The sequence below is a fragment of the Acomys russatus genome, chromosome 1 (assembly GCF_903995435.1).
Source record: "Acomys russatus chromosome 1, mAcoRus1.1, whole genome shotgun sequence".
Lineage (NCBI taxonomy): Eukaryota > Metazoa > Chordata > Mammalia > Rodentia > Muridae > Acomys > Acomys russatus.
Window position 1 is genome coordinate 107359786 of NC_067137.1, and position 20152 is coordinate 107379937.

Consider the following 20152-nt stretch of genomic DNA (forward strand, 5'->3'; position numbering starts at 1 on the left):
CATAACTCAATTTTAATAGTTCCCTAACAGAGCTGTGTGCAGCTGTTATAAAATAAATTTAAATTTCTTTTGTGTTAGTTATTTGAGGAGGTATTTCCATTTTTTGTTGTTTTTTTTTTTTATACAAGAAACCAAGTCCTTTGATTGATTTTTGGTGTTTTGAGACAGGGCTTCTCTGTGTAGCCTTGGCTGTCCTGAACTTACTTTGTAGACCAGGCTGGCCTCAAACTCACAGCAATCTGCCTGCCTCTGCCTCCTGAGTGCTGGGATTAAAGGCGTGTGCCACCATGCCAGCCACCCATTGAATTTTTAAGATTGTCTTAAAATGAAAACAGATATTGTTATGGTAGAACTTTGCTTTCAGTGCAAAGTAAGCTTAAATTTATTGCATTGTAGGACGAAAACTGTCGCAAGAGAAAGTTGCCTGTGGTGAGTTCAGTTGTTAAAGTAAAAAGATTTAGCCATGATGGAGAAGAGGAGGAGGAAGATGAGGATTATGGCTCCCGGGTAGGAAGCTTGTCCAGCAGCGTGTCAGTACCAGCAAAGCCTGAGAGGAGGTGGGTGACCATTGCTGTAAATGAGTCTAACCTGCTTGATGCAGCTGCGGGGTTTTGTTTGGTTGTTCCTTTGGCAGTGCTGGGGAAGGAAGAAACCGGGGGCTGCATGCTACTGCTAGACAAGAGCTCTGCCACTCAGCACCTGGCAGCGTCACCTAGGCTTTGAAAGGTACACAGTAATGGAACAGGACTCGCTTAATGGGAGTGAATTGCAGACCATTAGAAATTAATGAAGGAGAATGTGTTAATACAGACTTGTTTGTTTGTCTTTTGGAGGTGGGGTTTCTTTGTCTAGCTTTGGCTGTTCTGGACTCACTTTGTAGGCCAGGTTGGCCTCAAACTCCTCTGCCTCTGTCTCCTCAAGTGTTGGGCACCACTGCATCCATCAGAGTCATTTTTTAAAAAGCTGTAGGGTTCCAGTCTAATTGACATGTTCTAAAATCTATAACTTATGTTTAAAACAAAGCTACATCATGCTGACATAATAGGTGGTTAGCATGTAAAGAACTGAAATTTAAAACATTTTAAAAATACCTTTTCTTAAAACTCTTTTAGACCTTCTCTTCCACCTTCTAAACAAGCCAACAAGAATCTAATTCTGAAGGCTATCTCTGAAGCTCAGGAGTCGGTAACAAAGACAACGAACTACTCTGCAGGTAACGGCAATGTAGTGTGGTTGTGCTGGTAATGGCAGTGCGGTGTGGTTGTGCTGGTAAGCAATTGCTTCTTTAAGTTGATTTTTAAAGGTTCCTGTTATATACCAAGACCAGAATGAAATTCTTCTAGAAGAATGGTTTAATAAAATTTCACCAGTTTGAGAAATGGGCATGGAGTTCTTTGAGCATAGTAAAGTCTCATGTGTATAAATAGATAGTACTCAACAAATTATCAAGAGAATTTTGGAAAAAGTGAAGACCATTTAATTTAATTACATATGTACTTATGTATAAAAGGAACAAAATTGGATTATAAGAAGTTGCTGAAACTAGAGAAACTTTGTATTTTATTTTTTGCCATGCTGGTAGATTGAACTTACAGTGTTATGCATACTTGGAAAGCTGTGTTCCACTGAACCACATCCCTAGACCCAAGAAAGAAATGTGTTTAAAACCAGCCTGTAAACAGACCACCTCTTTCCTTGGCGGGGCCTGGTAATGGTGCAGCGCAGAGAACCATGCTCCGTCCTAGCTTCAATAGCAGCACGGATGTGGTTACACGCCACACACCGAGGCGGCAAGTTTTTACAACAAAATTTTCTTGCAGAAAACATTCTAAAATCAAGTGTAAGTGTTGTTTTCTGTTGCTACTCCATCCTGCGCAACTTTTCATTTGTTGGAGCCAGTGCAAAATTTTGTTATACTAAGCTGATGGAGATGACCAACTCTGAAATTATCTTCAAATTTGTACTGTGAATTTGATGGTCACCCTTGCAGCATTCTTCTAGTTGACCTTTGTCACACTTGACTGTTTCCTGAATCGAAGTAAACAATTTTTGGTACTTACCTTCTGTTTCTCCTCATCCCCATTTAACCTTGAAGATGATCAGATAAAAGCTCTGACAGTTTGCCTGTTCACGTTCAGTCTTCTAATGTACCAGTGATGTTGCTTAGAGAAGAAATTTAAAGAATTTCCATGACTTTTTGTTTTGTTTTGTTTTGGTTTTTTGTTTTGTTTTTCAAGACAGAGTTTCTCTGTGTAGCCTTGGCTGTTCTGGACTTGCTTTGTAGACCAGGCTGGTTTCCAACTTACAGCGATCCGCCTGCCTCTGCCTTCCAAGTGCTGGTATTAAAGGCGTGCACCGCCACCACCAACATCCAGCAATTTTTAAAAATTTTATGTTTATGAATATTTTGATTGCATGGAGGCCAAAAAAGAGCACTGCATCCCCTGGAACTGGAGTTACTGATGGTTGTGAGGTACCATGTGGGTGCAGGAATAGAATTGTGGTGCTCTGGAAGAGTAGCTATTACAAAATTAATATACTTTCCCAATAAAGAATTATTTTAAATATGCACAGATTAATAAAGTATATATATTAAAATATTTAATTATTTTATGTATGAGTACTCTATCTGAATATACACCCGTACGCCAGAAGAAGGGTTCAGACTCCAGTATAGATGGTTCTGAGCCACCATGTGGTTGCTTGGAATGGAACTCAGGACTTCTGGAAGAGTAGACAGTGCTCTTATCCCCTGAGACATCTTTCCAGCCCCCCCCAATAAAGTATATTTTTAGTGGTTCAGGACAATGCACAAAAGGGAGCCAACCTTGGTAGAAAATTTTACCAGCTGTATAGCTAGCTATATCTTGGGCTTATACACTCCATATATGCTGTCAGGTCCCACCTCCAAGTCACAGTTTGAACAATCTAGAGACAGGAGACTGAAAATCTGGCCATTTGGACAATGGGAGGTTAACACAGCAAAAATGTTGTCATGGTTACTTAGGTATACTAGTGCGTGCGTGTGCGCGCACGTTTGTTCCCATCCCCCATAGTAGTAGTTGAGGGTCATTCTTCCCCATGGCAGAATTAAGCTTTTCTTTGGAAAATAACCAGGACTTGATGGCAGACTGGGGCTTAATGAAGGCTTTCCTGTAGGGAACATCTTCTCTACCCTGCTAGTGGGCCTAATGGGCAAGTTGTAAATCAAGGTTATCTCATTTTGTTATGGAAATAGAGCCTAATTGGCAGCATATTAGTGAACAAATCTTTTTGAGGGGTGTTTTGGGTTTTGTTTGTTGTTTGTTTGAGGCAAATTCTTACTATGTAGCTCTGGCTGTCCTGGAACTCAGTGTGTAGACTAGGTTGGTACAGAGATCTGCCTGTCTCTGTCTCCCAAGTGGTGAGATTAAAGTTATGTGCCACCATGCCCCACTCTTAGTGAACAGATTGTAATAGAAACATATTCTCAGCAAACCTAAATTTTGATTGTGTTAGAGCTATAAAAATTGTCCTTTCTACAGTTTCGGACAAGACTAGTTTGTACTACTAAGTCTTTGTGCAGCTTATTTCCCAAGCTACTTTAATAGATCCTTTATAATACCAGTTTATTGTACCCAGTTTCTCCTAGACCACAGCCAGTGCTCTTAACAACTGTCTCTCCAGCTATTTCAGGAGTAGACTATAGGGCTCTGGAGATGGCTCAGCAGTTAAGAAAGAGGACTGGCTGTTCTTGCAGAGAACCTGGTTTCCTTTCCAGTTCCCAAGGATTCAACATTTTCTTCTGACTTCCACGGGCACCAGGTCTACACTAGTACACATACATACATGTGGGCAAAACACGTAATTCTAAAAAGACAATTTAAAAAGTAGTTGGAGATTCCCACATTTCAGGTGATAATGTTGAACCTGGTTCTACATGCCTGTAATCCTAGCACCAGGGAAAGAGAAACAAGAGAGTAAGACCATGATATTCAATGTAGTGAGTTTGAGACTAGCCTGGTCTACAGTGAGACCTTGTCACAAAAATATGTTTTAAAAATAACGTTGGAACATTCATCCTTTGCCTACTTCCCTTAAGTTACAGTCTGAGTCCCTGTAAGATGATGAGTGACCGCATCTGCTTGTTTCATACATGTTGTAACATGGCATACAGCTTTAAATATATAATTTGTTGGTTTGTTTTGGGTTTTTGGAACAGGCTCTTACTATATAGTTCAGTCTGGTCCAGAACTCACTGCAGTCCTACTGCCTCAACCTCCTGACTGCCAAGATCCAAGCTTTACGTGCTGCTTGCTCACAAGTAAGGCGAACAAGCTGAATGTCTGTCTCAGGGATATTGTAAGAAAAAACTAGTTTTTTTGTCTTGAACACCTTAACTGTTCTGAACCCAAGGATGGAATTTGTATTTTAATACATGTTGTTAACCATGGAGTTTTGAAGTGGTAACCATGGTTGTATTTTTGTTTCTTTTGCTTTTATATAAAGTTCCACAAAAACAAACACTTCCAGTTGCTCCCAGAACGCGAGCTTCTCAAGAAGAATTCCTAGCAGAGATGGTCCAGGGGCAGAGCCGGGCCCCCAGGATAGGTCCCCCTGTTAAAGAGGATGAAGCCAAAGGAGATGGTGCTGAAAAAATTCAAGGTAAGAGCTAAAAGTTTCACTCTTACACTTTATCCATGGGATACTAAATTTTTCTTTTTTCATCTTTTCGAGACAAAGTTTCTAAATATCTTTGGATACGTTTTAATGGAATATTAGTTATACTATGAAGAAAGCAATGAATTAGGTACTCAAAGAATCTATCTTACAGAGAACTCGGTGCTTTTCAGGAGCTTAAGGTTTTTTTCATTTTATTAATTGATTTACTTTGCATCTCACCCTCAGCATCCCTCCCTCCTCTCCTCCTAGTCTCTCCCCATTCCCCTCCTTTCCTCCTCAGAGAAGGGGGGCCTACCATGGGTATCAACCTGCCTTGGCATATCAAGCTGCAGCAGGACTAGGGACATCTTCTGTTTAGACTAGACAATTTAGCCCAGTTAGCGGAAAGGGATCCAAAAGGCAGGCAATAGAGTTAGAGCCACCCCTGCTCCAGTTATTAGGGGACCCACATGATGACCAAGCTGTACATCTGTTAATGTGGCGGGGGGGCGGGGGTTAGTCCATCCCATGCATGCTCTTTGGTTCTGTGAGCCCCTATGGGCCAAGGTTGGTTGGTTCTGTGTTTTGTTGTTGTTGTTTGTTTTTTGTTTTTCGAGACAAGGTTTCTCTGTGTAGCACTGGCTGTCCTGGACTCGCTTTGTAGACCAGGCTGGCCTTGAACTCACAGCAATCCACCTGCCTCTGCCTCCCAGGCGCGCGCTACCATGCCCAGCTTTCTTTCTTTCTTTTTTTTTTTAAGACTTATTTATTTATTATGTATACAGTGTTCTGCCTACATGTACACCTGCAGGCCAGAAGAGGGCATCAGATCACATTATAGATAGTTATGAGCCACCATGTGGTTGCTGGGAATTGAACTCATGACCTCTGGAAGAGTAGTCAGTGCCCTTAACCTCTGAGCCATCTCTCCAGCCCGGATTCTGTTTTTCTTGTGGTGTCCTTGACATCTATGATTCTTTTATTCCTTCGTCCCCTCTTCCCCAAGATTCCCCAAGCTCCCCCTAATGTTTGGCTGTGTGTCTTTGTATCTGTTTCTATCAGCTGCTGAATGAAGCCTCTCAAAAAGCAGTTATACTAGGCTCCTGTCTGTAATCATAGCAGAGTGTCGTTAATATTGTCAAGGGTGGGCTCTCTCCCATGCCATGTGTCAAGCTGGGCCAGGGATTGGTTGGCCGTTCCCTCAATTTCTGTTCCATCTCTATCTCTGCGCCTCTTGTACTCAGGACAAATTTTGGGTCAAAGGTTTTGTGGGTGGATTGTTGTCCCCGTCACTCCATTGGAGGCCGTGCCTAGTTAGAGGAGGTGGCTGCTTCTGGTTCTATATGCCATGTTTCCAAGTGTCTTAGCGGGGGTCACCCTCATAGATTCCTGGGAGTTTCCCTTGTCCTAAATGTCTAGCTTGTCCTAGAGTTGCCTCCTTTACTGCCCCCCCCCCACTGATTCCATTTCTCCCAGTTCTTTCTCCCTCAACCCTCCCACCCCCTCTCCAGCTCAGTTCCCGCCCTCCGTCCACTTCTGATGTCCATTCTGTTTCCCCTTCTGAGTGAGATTCCAACATCCTCCCTTGGGCCCTCCTTGTTACTTCACTTCTTTGGGTCTGTGGATTGTAACATAGTTATCCTGTACTTTATAGTTAATATCCACTTATAAATTAGAGTACATACCGTGTGTGTCTTTCTGGGTCTCGATTACCTCACTCAAGATGATAGTTTCTAGTTTTATCCATTTCACTATGTCCTTGTTTAAATAGCTGAGTAGTATTCCATTGTGTAAATATACCACATTTTCTTTATCAATTCTTCAGTTCAGGGACATCTACGTTGTTTCCAGATTATGGCTATTACAAATAAAGCTGCTATGAACATAGTTGAGCAGATATCCTTGTGCTGTGGTGGAGCGTCTTTCAGGTATATGCCCAGGAGTGGTGTGGCTGTGTCTTGAGGTAGATATATCCCCAATTTTCTGAGAAACTTCTAAATTGATATCCTAAGTACTTGTACACGTTTGCACTCCCATCAGCAATGGAGAAATGTCCCCTTACTCCACATCCTAGTCAGAGTGTGCTATCATTTGAGTTTTTGATCTTAGTCATTCTGACAGGTGTAAGATGGAATCTCAGAGTTACTTTGATTTACATTTCCCTGATAACTAGGCATGTTGAACATTTCTTTAAAATGCTTCCCAGCCATTTGAGATTCCTGTGTTGAGAATTCTCTGTTTAGCTCTGTCCCCTATTTTTAAATTTGATTATTTGGTTTGTTGGTGTTTAATTTCTTGCGTTCTTTTTGGATATTTTGGATATTGGCCCTTGATCTGCTATAGGGTTAGTGAAGATCTTTTCCTAATCTCTAGATTGCTGTTTTGTCTTATTGATGACGTCCTTTGCCTTACAGAAGCTTTTCAGTTTCAAGAGGTCCCATTTATTAATTGTTGATCTTAGACTCTGAGATGTTGGTATTTTGTTCAGGAAGTTGTCTCCTATGCCAATAAGTTCGAGGCTGTACTCCACTTTCTCTTCTAATAGATGTAGTGTATCCAGTTTTATGTTGAGGTCTTTGATCCAGGACTTGAGTTTTGTACAGGGTGATAAGTACAAATCTATTTGCATTCTTCTACATCAGACCAGCAATATTTGTTGAATATGCTATCTTTTTCCATTGTATGGTTTTGGCTTCTTTGTCAAAAATACAGTGTTATAGGTGTGCAGGTTTATTTCTGGGTCTTCAGTTCAATTCCATTGATCAATCTGCTTGTTTTGATGTCAGTACCATAGGTTTTATTACTATTGCTCTGTAGAACAGCTTGGAATCAGGGGTGGTGATATTCCAGAAGTTCTTTCATTGTACAGTATTTTTTTTCCCACTATCTTGGGTTTTTTTGTTATCTATATGAAATTGAGTATTGTCATTCAAGGTCTGTAAAGAATTGTGTTGGAATTTGATGGGAATTGCATTGAATCTGTAGATTGCTTTTGTTAAGAAGGCCATTTTTGCCATGTTGATACCCAAAGTTGTTTTTTTAGTTATTATGGAAAAACTTAATGTTCTCAAAAGTAGAGAGATTGCTAGTCAACTCCCTTGAGTATATCATCCAGCCTTAATCATTAAAGACTTTGCTTGTTGTTAGAAAATTTGTACTTAAAGATGCATTAATTTCTATGTTCAATCTTTTTTGTTTTTTCATGTATTTAATGAGTATAGGTGTGTGGACATGCATGTAAAGGTCAGATTACAACCTGTGGGGGCTGTTTCTCTCTTTCCACTTGTGGGTTCTGGGACTCCAACTCTAGTGATCTGGTTTGGCACCAAGTCCTTTACCTGCTAAACCATCTACCTCGCTAGCCTTGTTTACTTCTCTTTGTTGTCTCTGCCCCAGTTCTTCCAACTTAAAATCTTAAGTTTTCTTTACTTTTTCTCTCCTGGCATCCTTCCTCTGGTGCCCCTGGTTTGGCCTTGGTGCCTAACACATTGGGAAGTTGTAGCTTTTAGCTAATTGTTCTCCCTCCTTTGTGTATTTTTATTTTTGCTACCTCCTTTTTTTCATCAGGAGAGACTGAAGTTTCTTTCATCACTTTTATTTACTATGATCAGAAATAAAAAAACTAGGTTCTACCCACTTCTTTCAAACAGAAATCTGATGTTCATAGTATTTGTAATTTTGCTTCTCTCTGACCATGCAGTACAGTTTACTCCCACGTGTCCTCCCCTTCAGTAGCTGATGTTAGGAAGATAGTTTTTTATTCTTTCTGAACTAAGAATTGTTCTAGGTTCTGTGAAATCTTTGATTTCATACATTCCTTCTGTCTCTTCCCTTAGCCTCATTAAATGCTAGAAAAGTTAAAATAACTTTTAAAGTGTCTAGGTACTATGATAGCAAAGAAAGCTATTATTAGAAGTATGGCAAAAGATCTAGAACCAGCATCTAAAAAGGTTCCTGTTGGCCAAAGATATAACCATTTCATCTTTATAAGGATGACAATTGCCTTAAAATAAACTCTTTAAATTCAGTCCTAAGAACAATCTAGCTACCAAAAACACCCACAAAAAATGAAAAGAAACTAATTGTTGATAATGACACTTTAACATTGTCTTGAAAACATGAGTAAAATTGAACATTTGTATTGTTTTTCCTATAATTATGACTGGTGACCAAATAATAGTAGTTGGTACTGTTTTTGTAAACAAATTTTATTTGAAACTAATTGTACCAATTCATGAATGAAAACTACTACGATATGAGTTGAGTAGTTGCAACAGATTGGATATTCTTCTAGAACAAAATAAAGAGTGCCAACTCCTGGTGTGGGAAATGAAGGAAGGTGGGGCTGCAGATGTGGCTCCATTTTGAACACTGATTGCTCTTCTAGAGGACCTAGGTTCAATTCCCAGTACCCACATGGTGACTCGTAACTATCTATAAAACTCTAGTTCCCCTTGTCCTCTTCTTGCCTCTTGAGGTACTGCCTGGAGGTGGTAAAACATGCATGTAGACAAGATACCCATCCATACATGTATGTCCCGTCCAGCAGGACCAGTAATTATGGGGTCGAGAGGGGAGCCATACCTGAGGGATGAGACAGGAAAGAAAGAGGTGAGACCAAGTAGCGTTCCTATCAAGGTCCGTTTATTGAATCAAAAACAGAAGCTTAAATGGGGTGGAGGCAGGAACTAAGCAGTAGGGGGGCCATGAGAATGTCTCCAGATAATACCATTAGGGGAACATCCTGTGGTTTTTCTTGGAACAATTTCTATCTTACCTTAGCTAACTATGTCTATCTCTCGGAAAGTCCTGAGCTAACCTGCTAAACAACATCTGCAGGGGCTGAAAGGAGGAAGTTAGCTTTGGAACGGGGCGTCAGTATCTTTCCATAGCCAGTAGACTCTTATAGCCTTGAGTGACCCCGGGCTGGCTCCGAACACATGTAAAATTATAATTTTTCATGGTTCTTCTTGCTGTAGGTAGTTTATTGTATGTATATGCAATAATATAAATGTATATGTAAAAAATTAAAAAATATTTAATAAAAATGGGGGAAAAAAGAGTAGTTCCTCCTGAATGCCTATGGAATCTAAATACTATTAAAATAATAAACACTTAAATATCAGGCTTATTTGAGCATTTTAAGAAAATGTTAAGCCTTTAATCCCAGCTCTTGGGAGGCAGAGGCAGCTGGACTTGCGTTGTTTCTTTATAAGTGATCTGTTCTTTGTCTCTGGCTGTTCCCAAGATCATCTCTGTCTTTGTTCTGCAGTTTTACTACAATGAATGTAGGCATGGATTTCCTTTGACTTTTCCATGTGGTGTATTTATACTCATATCTTTAAGTAAAGTATTTTATAATACAAAATATGTGTTGGCCAGGCTGCGGTGGCACACACCTTTAATCCCAGCACTTGGGAGGCAGAGGCAGGTGGATCTCCCTGAGTTCGAGGTCGTCCTCAAGTATGATGCCAGCCTAGTATGTACAAGATCCTGTCTCAACAACAACAACAGCTTATGGAAGTCCCTATTACAAAGGTTCATTTGGAGGCCAGAAGTTGGCGCTGCTTCCCTGGAACTGGAGTCACAGGCCGTTATGAGCTGCCTGTGTTAGTGTTAGGAACTGATCTCTGGTTTTCTGCTAGAGCAGGAATTGCTGCATGTGGTAGTGCACACCTTTAATCCTAGCACTTGGGAGGTAGAGGCAGTTGGGTCTCTGAGTTCAGGGCCAGACTGGTCTACAGAGTGAGTTCCAGGACAGCCAGGGCTATGTAGTCTGTCTCAAGCTAAACAGATTAACAAGTAAATATGAACAGCAACTTAGCTACAGAACTGTCGCTAGAGTTTGAGGGTTTGTGTTTTTAGAATTATTTCCGTATCTGGGTGTTTTGGCTGCATGCTCTTAGGTTCACCTCGTGCATGCCTACTGCTTGTGGAGAAGAGTTGTCAGATACAGATTTATGGACAGTTGGGAGCTGCCATGTGCATGCTGAGAACTGATCTCCCTTCTTAGCAGCTAGTGCTCCTAACTGCTGAGCTGCCCCACCCCACCCCACCCCACCCCCAAGGCTTTTAGAAAGCATTCCCCTTTGTTGTTAACATAACTTTTGTTTACTTGTTTTCTTCTCTTGCCTATTAAGTGAAGTTTTCACTCTTCCCCAAGCTGATCTACCTAGAGTGCCAAATGCTTGACTAACACCTGGACGCTTATCCTCCCTCTAAGAAGTTTTAATTAAGCTGAGTGTGGCAGCACACACCTTTAATCCCAGCACTCCGGAGGCCGAGGCTGGTGGATCGCTGTGAGTTGGAGGCCAGCCTGGTTTCCAATGTGAGTCCAGGACAGCCAAGGCTACACAGAGAAACCCTGTCTAAAAAAGCAAAAAACAAACAAACAAAACGTTTTAATTAGAGGGCTGGAGAGATGGCTCAGAGGTTAAGAGCACTGGCTGCTCTCCCAAAGGTCCTGAGTTCAATTCCTGGCGACCACATAGTAGCTCACAACCATCTATATATAGTGAGATCTGGTGCCTTCTTCTGGTGTGCAGGCATCCATGCAGGCCGAGCACTGTATGCAAAATAAGTAAATCTTTTTATTTTTCTTCTTTAGTTTTAATTAAGCCGGGCGTGGAAAAAAAACGTTTAATTAGCTTTTTGTTGTTGTTGGTTTGTTCTCTGTGCAATTAGTATTTACATTTTACTGTGATGGGCTTAAATTGTCATGTCACTCCCTTTGGGAATGGGTATTATGTACATATATGGAAATCTGTGCTCTTCTGTGGGGGAAATACTTTTTGCAAGTTTTACTCTTCTCATTTTTATTCTCTGTCAGTGGCCCTCCTTTCTTTAGATTTTGTTTATGAGGTAAAATTTCACTATTTGGCTCACATTGGAATAGAAGTAGCTATGTAGCCTTCTGAGTGTTGATATTGTTGGTATCACTATGCCCAGCTCTGTCTGGCTTTAACTTGTCCTACCTTACTCTCCAAAATTATTTCCTTAGCAGGTGTCCTTCATTTATGATTGAGTTACTTCAATAAAGCCTTTGTAAGTTGTAAAATAGCATTAAGTTAAAAATACATTTCAAGTACCGTATCTGCCTTTGTAGCTTAACAGCATCTTCTGCTGTAGAGCATCAGTTGTTGGCTGTGTGATCACATGACTAATTAGGAGCTATCACTTTTGCTGCTCTCCTGCAGCATGGAAATAACATATTGCATGCCTAAATTTGTATCATGTTTGCATCAATGCAGGATATATAAAGGACCATCTTTGTCTTCAGTGTATATACTGAACATCTTCTTAAATATATTTTTTGTGGTTTTTCTTTTTTAAAAAATATATTTTATTAATTTATTCATATTACATCTCAATTGTTATCCCATCCCTTGTATCCTCCCATTCCTCCCTCCCTCCCATTTTCCCTTTACTCTCCTCCCCTATGACTGTGACTAAGGGGACCTCCTCCCCCTGTATATGCTCATAGGGTATCAAGTCTCTTCTTGGTAGCCTGCTATCCTTCCAGGGGACATGGTCAAATATGTAGCACCAGAGTTCGTATGAAAGTCAGTCCCCACTCTCCTCTCAACGGTGGAGAATGTCTGTCCATTGGCTAGATGTGGGTAGGGGTTCGAAGTTTCCTGCACGTATTGTCCTTGGCTGGTGCCACAGTTTGAGCAGGACCCCTGGGCCCAGATCTACCCGTCATAATGTTCTTCTTGTAGGTTTCTAGGACCCTCTGGATCCTTCTATTTCCCCATTCTCCCTTTCTTCTCTCACCTAGAGTCCCAGTAGGAAGTCTTCCGCTCTGTCACACTTTCCTGGTAAGTGAAGACTTTTATGGGACATGCCCCTTGGGCTAGTGTCTAGATATAAGTGAGTATATACCATTTGACTCTTTCTGCTTGTGGGTTAACTCACTCATTATGATCCTTTCTAGTTCCATCAATTTGTCCACAAATTTCGAGAATTCCTTCTTTTTTCAAGACAGGGTTTTTCTGTGTAGTCTTAGCTGTCCTAGACTTGCTTTGTAGATCAGGCTGGCCTCAAACTCACAGCTGTCCTGCCTTTGCCTCCCAAGTGCTGGGATTAAAGGCATGCACTACTACACCTGGCACCTCCTCTTCTTTTAAATAGCGTACTGATTTTACTTTGTGTTACCTATATACTAATAAATGTCGGACCGTCCACTGCAAGATGGTTGGTCTACCAGGGGCCATACCTTTAAAAGAAAAGTGACTCTCCTTAGAAACCATTAACTTGTCAGTAGCTCTTCCAGGGCTTGTGAACCGCTCCCTGTTGTTTCAGGACTAGCCACTGGAGGCAGACAACCAGAGCAGCCCTATGAGTTCATGAGTGCAGCTGTCCTGACATGTCCAGAAAACTGTTTTGTTTTGGACTCCTGTCTTTAGAATATGTAGAATTCACCAAACTTCTTACCTCTGCAATTATTGCTCTGCTCTAAGCCGCTGTCTGTGACTTGTGGGCCTCTGAGTCTGTGCACTTCCAACCCTGCCTTCTTTTCCATTCTTTTTAAAAAATTTCAAATACTAAATTAAAATTCTATCATTTCTTTTTCTTTTAAGCAGAAATCACACTGCTCCTCCACTCATAACCCCCAGGTGGTCCCTATTACACTCCTGGTAACTGCTGGTGGCTTCCCTGGTCTCATCAGCTACGCCCCTGTCCCTCCTCTCTGGTACTCAGTTCCTCCTATAGACCACTGTGCCTCTTTTCTACTTCCACATCGTCATTCTCGTCACCCCTCCCCACCTCCACCCCCCAAAATTCCCTTTTCTCCAGCAGATATGTGGAAACTGTGCTGTAGTTTATTTTTGAAGTCCGTCCTCAGGAAGTTTATTTGAGGCTTTCTGTGTGATGTCTGCAGCTAATATATGTTCATATATTTCTATTTGGGTTTGTTGAAACCTTATGTTATGATCCTTTCCTTTGCCCCCCATCCTTAAATCAGTGATCATATTTTAACTGTATAGTATCTGTGGTAAGCAAGCCAGCTTTTTTGCTTTTGTTTCTTTCACTCATTTTTCCTACTTCCTTTCTTGAAGGTAAGCGCTGAAAAGGCTTATGTTAGTGTAGCGTTATACAGGTTCACATCCATAAACGTTTGACACTTGAAGTGGTATTCTGCGCATGCTATGTATATAATGCATGTGTGTGTAGATCAGTGCTTACACTTCATGGAGCTCTGTAACTTTTTGCTCCATTTAACAGGTCATAGAGACCAGTACAGTAACAGTGATTAAAACGTTATGTGTTAAATCCAAGCCTTGCCCCTTACTAGCTCATACAAACTTTTCTTTGTCCTAATTTCCTAATAGGTGTAACAGTAGTCTTACTTACTTCAATATTATTCTAAAGAATGTGTTAAAATATACATGCTCTCTCTATTGATGGAGCTTTTCATGGGATTCTTTGGATGAGTCTTTTTAAGTTTTGCATGTAAAATTGGTACGGGGCACCACAAGCAATGCAGGGGTCATGTGCTGTGCTGTTGAGTATCTTGTTTCTGTGTGACTTGTTCTGTTAGACCACTGTCCTGTTGTCTTCTGGATAGTTTGGTGACCTCTAGTGAACCAACTGGTTTGCAGACAGTGCTTAATAATGATACACAGTTTTTGTTTTTAAAGATTGATTTATTACTGTGTATACAGTGCTTTGCCTGCATGTACAGCTGCAGTCCAGAAAAGGGCATCAGATCACATTATAGATAGTGGTGAGCCACCATGTTACTGCAGGGAATTCAGGACCTCTGGAAGAGCAGACAGTGCCCTTAACCTCTGAGCCATCTCTAGTCCTGGATATGCTATTCTTAATATTGACTCTGGATACATGTTATGTGATCTTAAATTCTATTTGAATTCAGAGCCTTATGGGTATTGTACACTGTCTTTTGTGTGAATTAATATTTTTTAAAAATTAGATTAATTTGCAGGTAAATGATAGGGACATGTATAAAGATTGTTTACATGTATGCTCTAGTAGCCTTTGTCCTTCTTGTTTTGGACAGGGCGTGGAGGATTGGGTTTTTTGGTTTTGTTTTTTGAAACAGGGTTTATTTGTGTAGCCCTGGCTGTCCTGGAACTCACTCTGTAGACCAGGCTGGCCTTGAACTCCGATCCTCCTGCCTCTGCCTCCCACGTGTTGGGATGAAAGGTGTGTGCCACACTACCTGATTCTTTTTTCTGTATTGTGATCTGTAGATACCTGACTAGCAAACCAAAAGCTGTAATTTTTTGTTCTCTTTGTATCGTTAGATAGGGTCTCCTACACCTCAGGCTGGTTCAGTTTACTTAATACTCAATGCTAACCTTGCGCTTCTTGATCCTTCTTCCCAAGTGGTCTCATTACAGACCATGTGTCGTCATGCCCAGCAGAAGCTGCAATTTTTTTTAAAAAATAAAGAATTATTGCCAGGTGTGGTGGTACATGCCTTTAATTTCAGCACTCAGGAGGCAGAGGCAGGCAGATCGCTTTGAGTTCAAGGTCAGCCTGGTCTACAAAGCAAGCCCAGGACAGCCAAGGCTAACACAGAGAAAACCCTTAAAAAAGGATTGTTCTTCTGGGCTATGGAGCTAGCTCAACATGCACCTATAATCATGAGAAGAGATAGGAGGATCCCAGGGCCTTGCTAACCAGTTAATCTGTCTGAATCAGTAGACTCGGGGTTCATTGAGAGACACTGTCTCAAATAAATGAGGTAAAGAAGTGATTGGGGAGTAACAGCTGGTGTGGACTTCTATCCTGCGCACCCATGCACAGACACAGGATAAGTCTTTTTAGGAGGCTTTGGTGAATCCTGTCTGTTTTTTAGTTGTTGTTGGTGGTGGTGGTGGTATGTATGTATGTATTTATTTATTTATTTATTTATTGCCTCCTTATAAATTGTATAGCTTACCTGGGGAGTAAACCAAAGTGAAAACAACTTTTTCAAACTAAGACCAAGACTGTTTGTTTGTTTGTTTCTTTCCAAGACAGGCTTTCTCTGTATGGCCCTAGCTGTCCTGGAAGTCCCTTTGTAGACCAGGCTGGCCTCGAGCTCATAGAGATCCGCCTCTGCCTCTGCCTCCCGAGTGCTGAGATTAAAGGTGTGCGCCACCACGCCTGGCAGACAAAGAATTTTTTGTTTTGTTTTATTTTGTTACGAATTCTTTGAGAGTCAAGTTTCATCTACGGTGTTTGTTGAACATATTCCCCTCATCTAACTCTTCCCAGATCTGTCCCCCACTTTCCTATCCACCTAACTTTGGGGTTTGTTGTTGTTGTTTTCAAGACCAATTTATGTTGCCCCAAATATTGTTAGATATGCGGCCCTGTACTGACCTGGTCAACCTCCTAGGGCGCTGAGGAGTGAATCTAGATTCTCAGTACACCAGTCTGGTTCTCTACCAATAAGCTGCATTATGCAGCATCAGTTTACGTTAGTGTGCAGGTGGAGCTCGTTACTGTGTAAAAAAAAAAAAATTTTTTTTTTTTTTTTTTTTTTTTTTTTTTTTTTTTTTTTTGGTTTTTCAAGACAGGGTTTCTCTGTGTAGCCTTGGCTGTCTTGGACTCACTTGGTAGAACAGGCTGGCCTCGAACTCACAGCAATCCACCTGCCTCTGCCTCCCGAGTGCTGGGATTAAAGGCGTGCGCCACCATGCCCAGCTTTGTATACATTTTTTAAAAAGGTTCATCTGATCCTGAGTCCAGTTGCCTTCCCTGCCCTCTCCCTACAGGTAGTGCCAACTCGGCTCTATCATCCACTGCTATCAGAGGATGAAATTTAAAACAAAGCAACTCAGTCTGAAGCTCCAAAATTATAATTTAGTGGACAACAGGGTGAATATATTTCTTTAATTTATGGAATTCCCAACATATGATGTAAATAATAGAAAGTTCTTTGGGTATCATGTGTGTCTGCTCAGCCAATCAGAAGTGAGGATTATTTTGTATGTCATAATAGAGTTTATTTGCAGAGGCGCTGATGACTGGACTTACAGGACACAGTGCTGGTTCCAGTGCTCTTCACTGTAGAAGAGAAAACTGGTCTGCTGTGCTTCACTTTTCACAGTACAGACTCTTAGTTTAGAATGGTGTCACCTTACTTTTTCAGTTGGAGGTTTTAAAATGTTGTCATTAGCACTTTTAAAGGTAACAGTATTGGTGGTTGCTTTTACTTTTGATGGAATCATTTAATGGGCTGTGAAAATGCCAGGAATTTTATGAAAATGTCTTCAAGGTTTTCGCCACCAGTTCTCCTCTCCCCAGAGCCGGCTGACTTAGGCTCTCTGACAAGTGCTTCTTGTTCACTAAATGAGCTGGGCAACATTTCCCACCTTTTGAGGAAAATAGCAACTGATATCAATGAAATTAAAGGAATGAAAGCAGCTATTTTGACAGTGGAAGCAAACATTTTTGACTTGAACGTTAGAATGTCCCAGAATGAAGCAAAAATTTCATCTTTAGAGGTTAAAATGAATGAATATTCAACATCAACATCAACATCTGAATGCAACAGACAGCTGGAAGATTTTCAAGAGAGAATAGAGTTTGAAACGCAGTCAGAGACTACTGATGTAAAAATAATTGGCTTCCTAACAAATGTTGAGAAAGGTAAACCATATGTTTTAGGTGCTGATCCTTTGATCTTTCCACACTGTGACTAGCTCTGGTTTAGAGGCAGATCAGCACAGAAAAAGAAATTGAAGTCTTCGTTGCTTGGGCTGTGTATAATTCAGTTCGAAGTCTATCAAAATTCAGTGGAGCTCTAATGTGTTTTCTTGCTATTTTGAAGTACTGGCGACAATATAGCATGCTAGGCTAGGTAAGAATTCAGTTATAACCTCCTTAGATGTTTTGAGGGGGCCAGCTGTGTTGGCACACCTTTAATACCAGCAGCATTCAGGAGGTAGACACAGGTAGGTATCTGAGTTCAAGGTTAGCCTGGTCCATGTAACAAGTTCCAGGCCAGCCAGGCCCACATAGTGAGGCCCTGTCTTCAAAAAAGGTGGAGAGTATTTTGTTTTGGGCCAGGGTTTGGTTAAGTTACGCTTGATGGTTTCACATTTGTGTCCTTTGGGTGGGGCTCGGGGCAGAGATTTGAAAAAGGTGAATGGGCTTTAAGATAAAGTAAAACTTGAGAGGAAATGATTCTCTTTCAAGTATTTCTGTGATGTTATTTTGCTATAAAATTACTTAATTTTATTACTGGTTCTGTAACTTACAACATGTTAATAGGTTGTTCAACAGGAATACAGCTTAAGCAGGTGGTCTGTAAATTAAGGTCTGTTCTCCATGATTGTTTTTGCCATGGTAACTTTCAAAGGAATTTACCCTCATTTGTACATATCAGTCTGGGAAGATGAAACTTAAGTAATACCTTCATAAAGAACAGCTGGTAAGATGTTAGCTTGAGTGTACCTTTTAAAGTGTGAAAACATCTTTCAGTGATGTGCTTGGCAAAGCCTTGCCATCTTCCTGTTTGCGTTGTGTAAGCAAGCGTGTCCTTGTGCAGCTACACACACTAGATACACTAGACATCAGTGTGCAGTTGACTGGCTGCTAACTCCACTGTTTGCACCCATGCCAATTTCATCTCCATAGTGTAGTTTGATGCTTTTGTTCTAAATTAAGCACAGCAAGGGTTACAATTTCAGTGAAGTGTGCCATCCTTTGTCATAATTCATGTAGCTTGGGAGGATAGACAAGATCAGTTCACTGGGTTTTATTTCGCATTAGATATTAAGAATATTAGTATGGGAGTTCTAGAGGTGGCACTGTGGTTTAGAGCACTAGCTGCGGTTCCCAGCACCCATGTGGCAGCTCATAGCTGTCTATAGCCCCAGTTCCAGGGAATCCAACACCCTCTTCTGGCCTCAATGGGTACCAGGCACATGTGCAGTGAACATACATTCTTAGAAACACACTTAGAAAATAAAAATAATGTAAAAAAAAAAAAAAAGAAGAAGAAGACAAAGAATTTTAGTATGATGTGAATGTGAGGGCTATATGGTTGTGACATGTCACCACTGGCCACCAGGATTGACTCAGCTCATCTTGCTGGCTAGGCAGGTAGGGATTCCTTTCCTCACTTCTCCATGTTGGCGTCCTACCAAAGCTGCATACTCAGTTGAAGAGAACATCCTCACTTGCTAGAACTCTCCAAACAAGGGCTCAAGAATACAATGAACTAGTATTGTGAACTTAGGAGCTATTTTAGAAGTAAAAAGTACTTTACCTGATCAACTTAAAGAAAACTAGATTTATAGATCTAAACAGTTACATCAGCTGTTCTCAGCCTGTGGGTTGTGACCCCTTTGATGGTTGAACAACCCTTTTGGGTTGCCTACAACCATTGGCAATTACATTACAATTCATAAAAGTAGCAAGATTACATTTATAACAAAGCAAGGAAAATAAATTATGGTTAGGGTCATCACAGCATAAGGAAGTGTATTAAAGGGTGACAGACAGCATTAGGAAGGCTGAGAACAGTGCTTTACATTCACACCACACCATGTGGTGACAGGACACTTCCTAAGATGACGTCATTAGGCAAAGTCCACGTGCAGGGATGGAGGCACTGGGTGTGGAGACACTGTTGAGCAGCTGAGCATTATTCTGAAGCTCACGGGCAGTCTGGTGTGCAGCCGGTGGAGGGTCTGGGTGCCGAGTTCTGAGCATCATCCTTGGTCCATTGTTTGTTTTGCATCTGTCCAAGCTAGTTTGTCTTTTAGGAATTTCATGACAGGGTAATTGTGGAATGTATTTGGGTTTTGGTTTAAGTTCCCACAGGTTTAGCTATTTTTAAAGATCAGGACGTCATGGGGGAGGGGAGGCGGTGTGAGGTAAGTAGTGACGAGAGTTCAAAAAACAGACTTCCCGTGCCTACTGTGTGTCTGTCTGCTAAAGGCCCCGTGGCCACACATGACCAACTCCTATTTATTCCACCCTTTCCTTTTCTGCAATCCAAGAAAACTGGCCACCACGAGGGACTTTGCTGCCTTTTTTGTTTAACAAAAACAAGTTTATTTAACAGAGGTATATTTGAAGACTGCAGTGTTAGCACATTGTGTTGTAGGAGCTTTACTTGTAGGACTTTCAGATGAATTCAAAGAGTAATTTCTGAGAAACAAATGTTGATATTTCCATTAAGTTTAGTGAAGTCTTAAAACTTGTATTCTAGGAACTCAACAGAGGCAACTGTTATCCCGACTGCAAATTGATCCAGTAATGGTAGAAACAATGGAGATGAGTCCAGGTGGGTAATGTTTACATTATCACTGAATGTGGCAGTTTTCTGTTGCTGTTCCCATTGCTTACTCCTCATTCAGTGGCATGTATCTCTTAGATCCTGCCCTAAGATAGTACAATTAGATTGATGAAAAGATTTTAGGGCCAGGATGTAAGATCTGCATTTCCTCCATGTGTGGTGGGTTGGTTTTTGTTTTTGTTTGTTTTGTCTTGTTCATAAACTTTCTTTTCCCCATGCCTTTCCTCCTTGTCTCTTAGCTGC

At 41.0% G+C, this 20152-nt stretch overlaps 1 protein-coding gene across 1 annotated transcript in view; it reads left to right on the plus strand.

Annotated features, from left to right (window-relative positions):
* Zc3h14 (zinc finger CCCH-type containing 14) overlaps positions 1–20152 on the plus strand; it is a 46365-nt gene that overhangs the window by 13022 nt on the left and 13191 nt on the right. Inside the window, exons 7-10 of the mRNA XM_051150289.1 lie at positions 397–557; positions 1113–1213; positions 4489–4644; positions 19823–19897. Coding sequence (XP_051006246.1) covers positions 397–557; positions 1113–1213; positions 4489–4644; positions 19823–19897 — 493 coding nt within the window. The remainder of the gene's footprint in view (positions 1–396; positions 558–1112; positions 1214–4488; positions 4645–19822; positions 19898–20152) is intronic.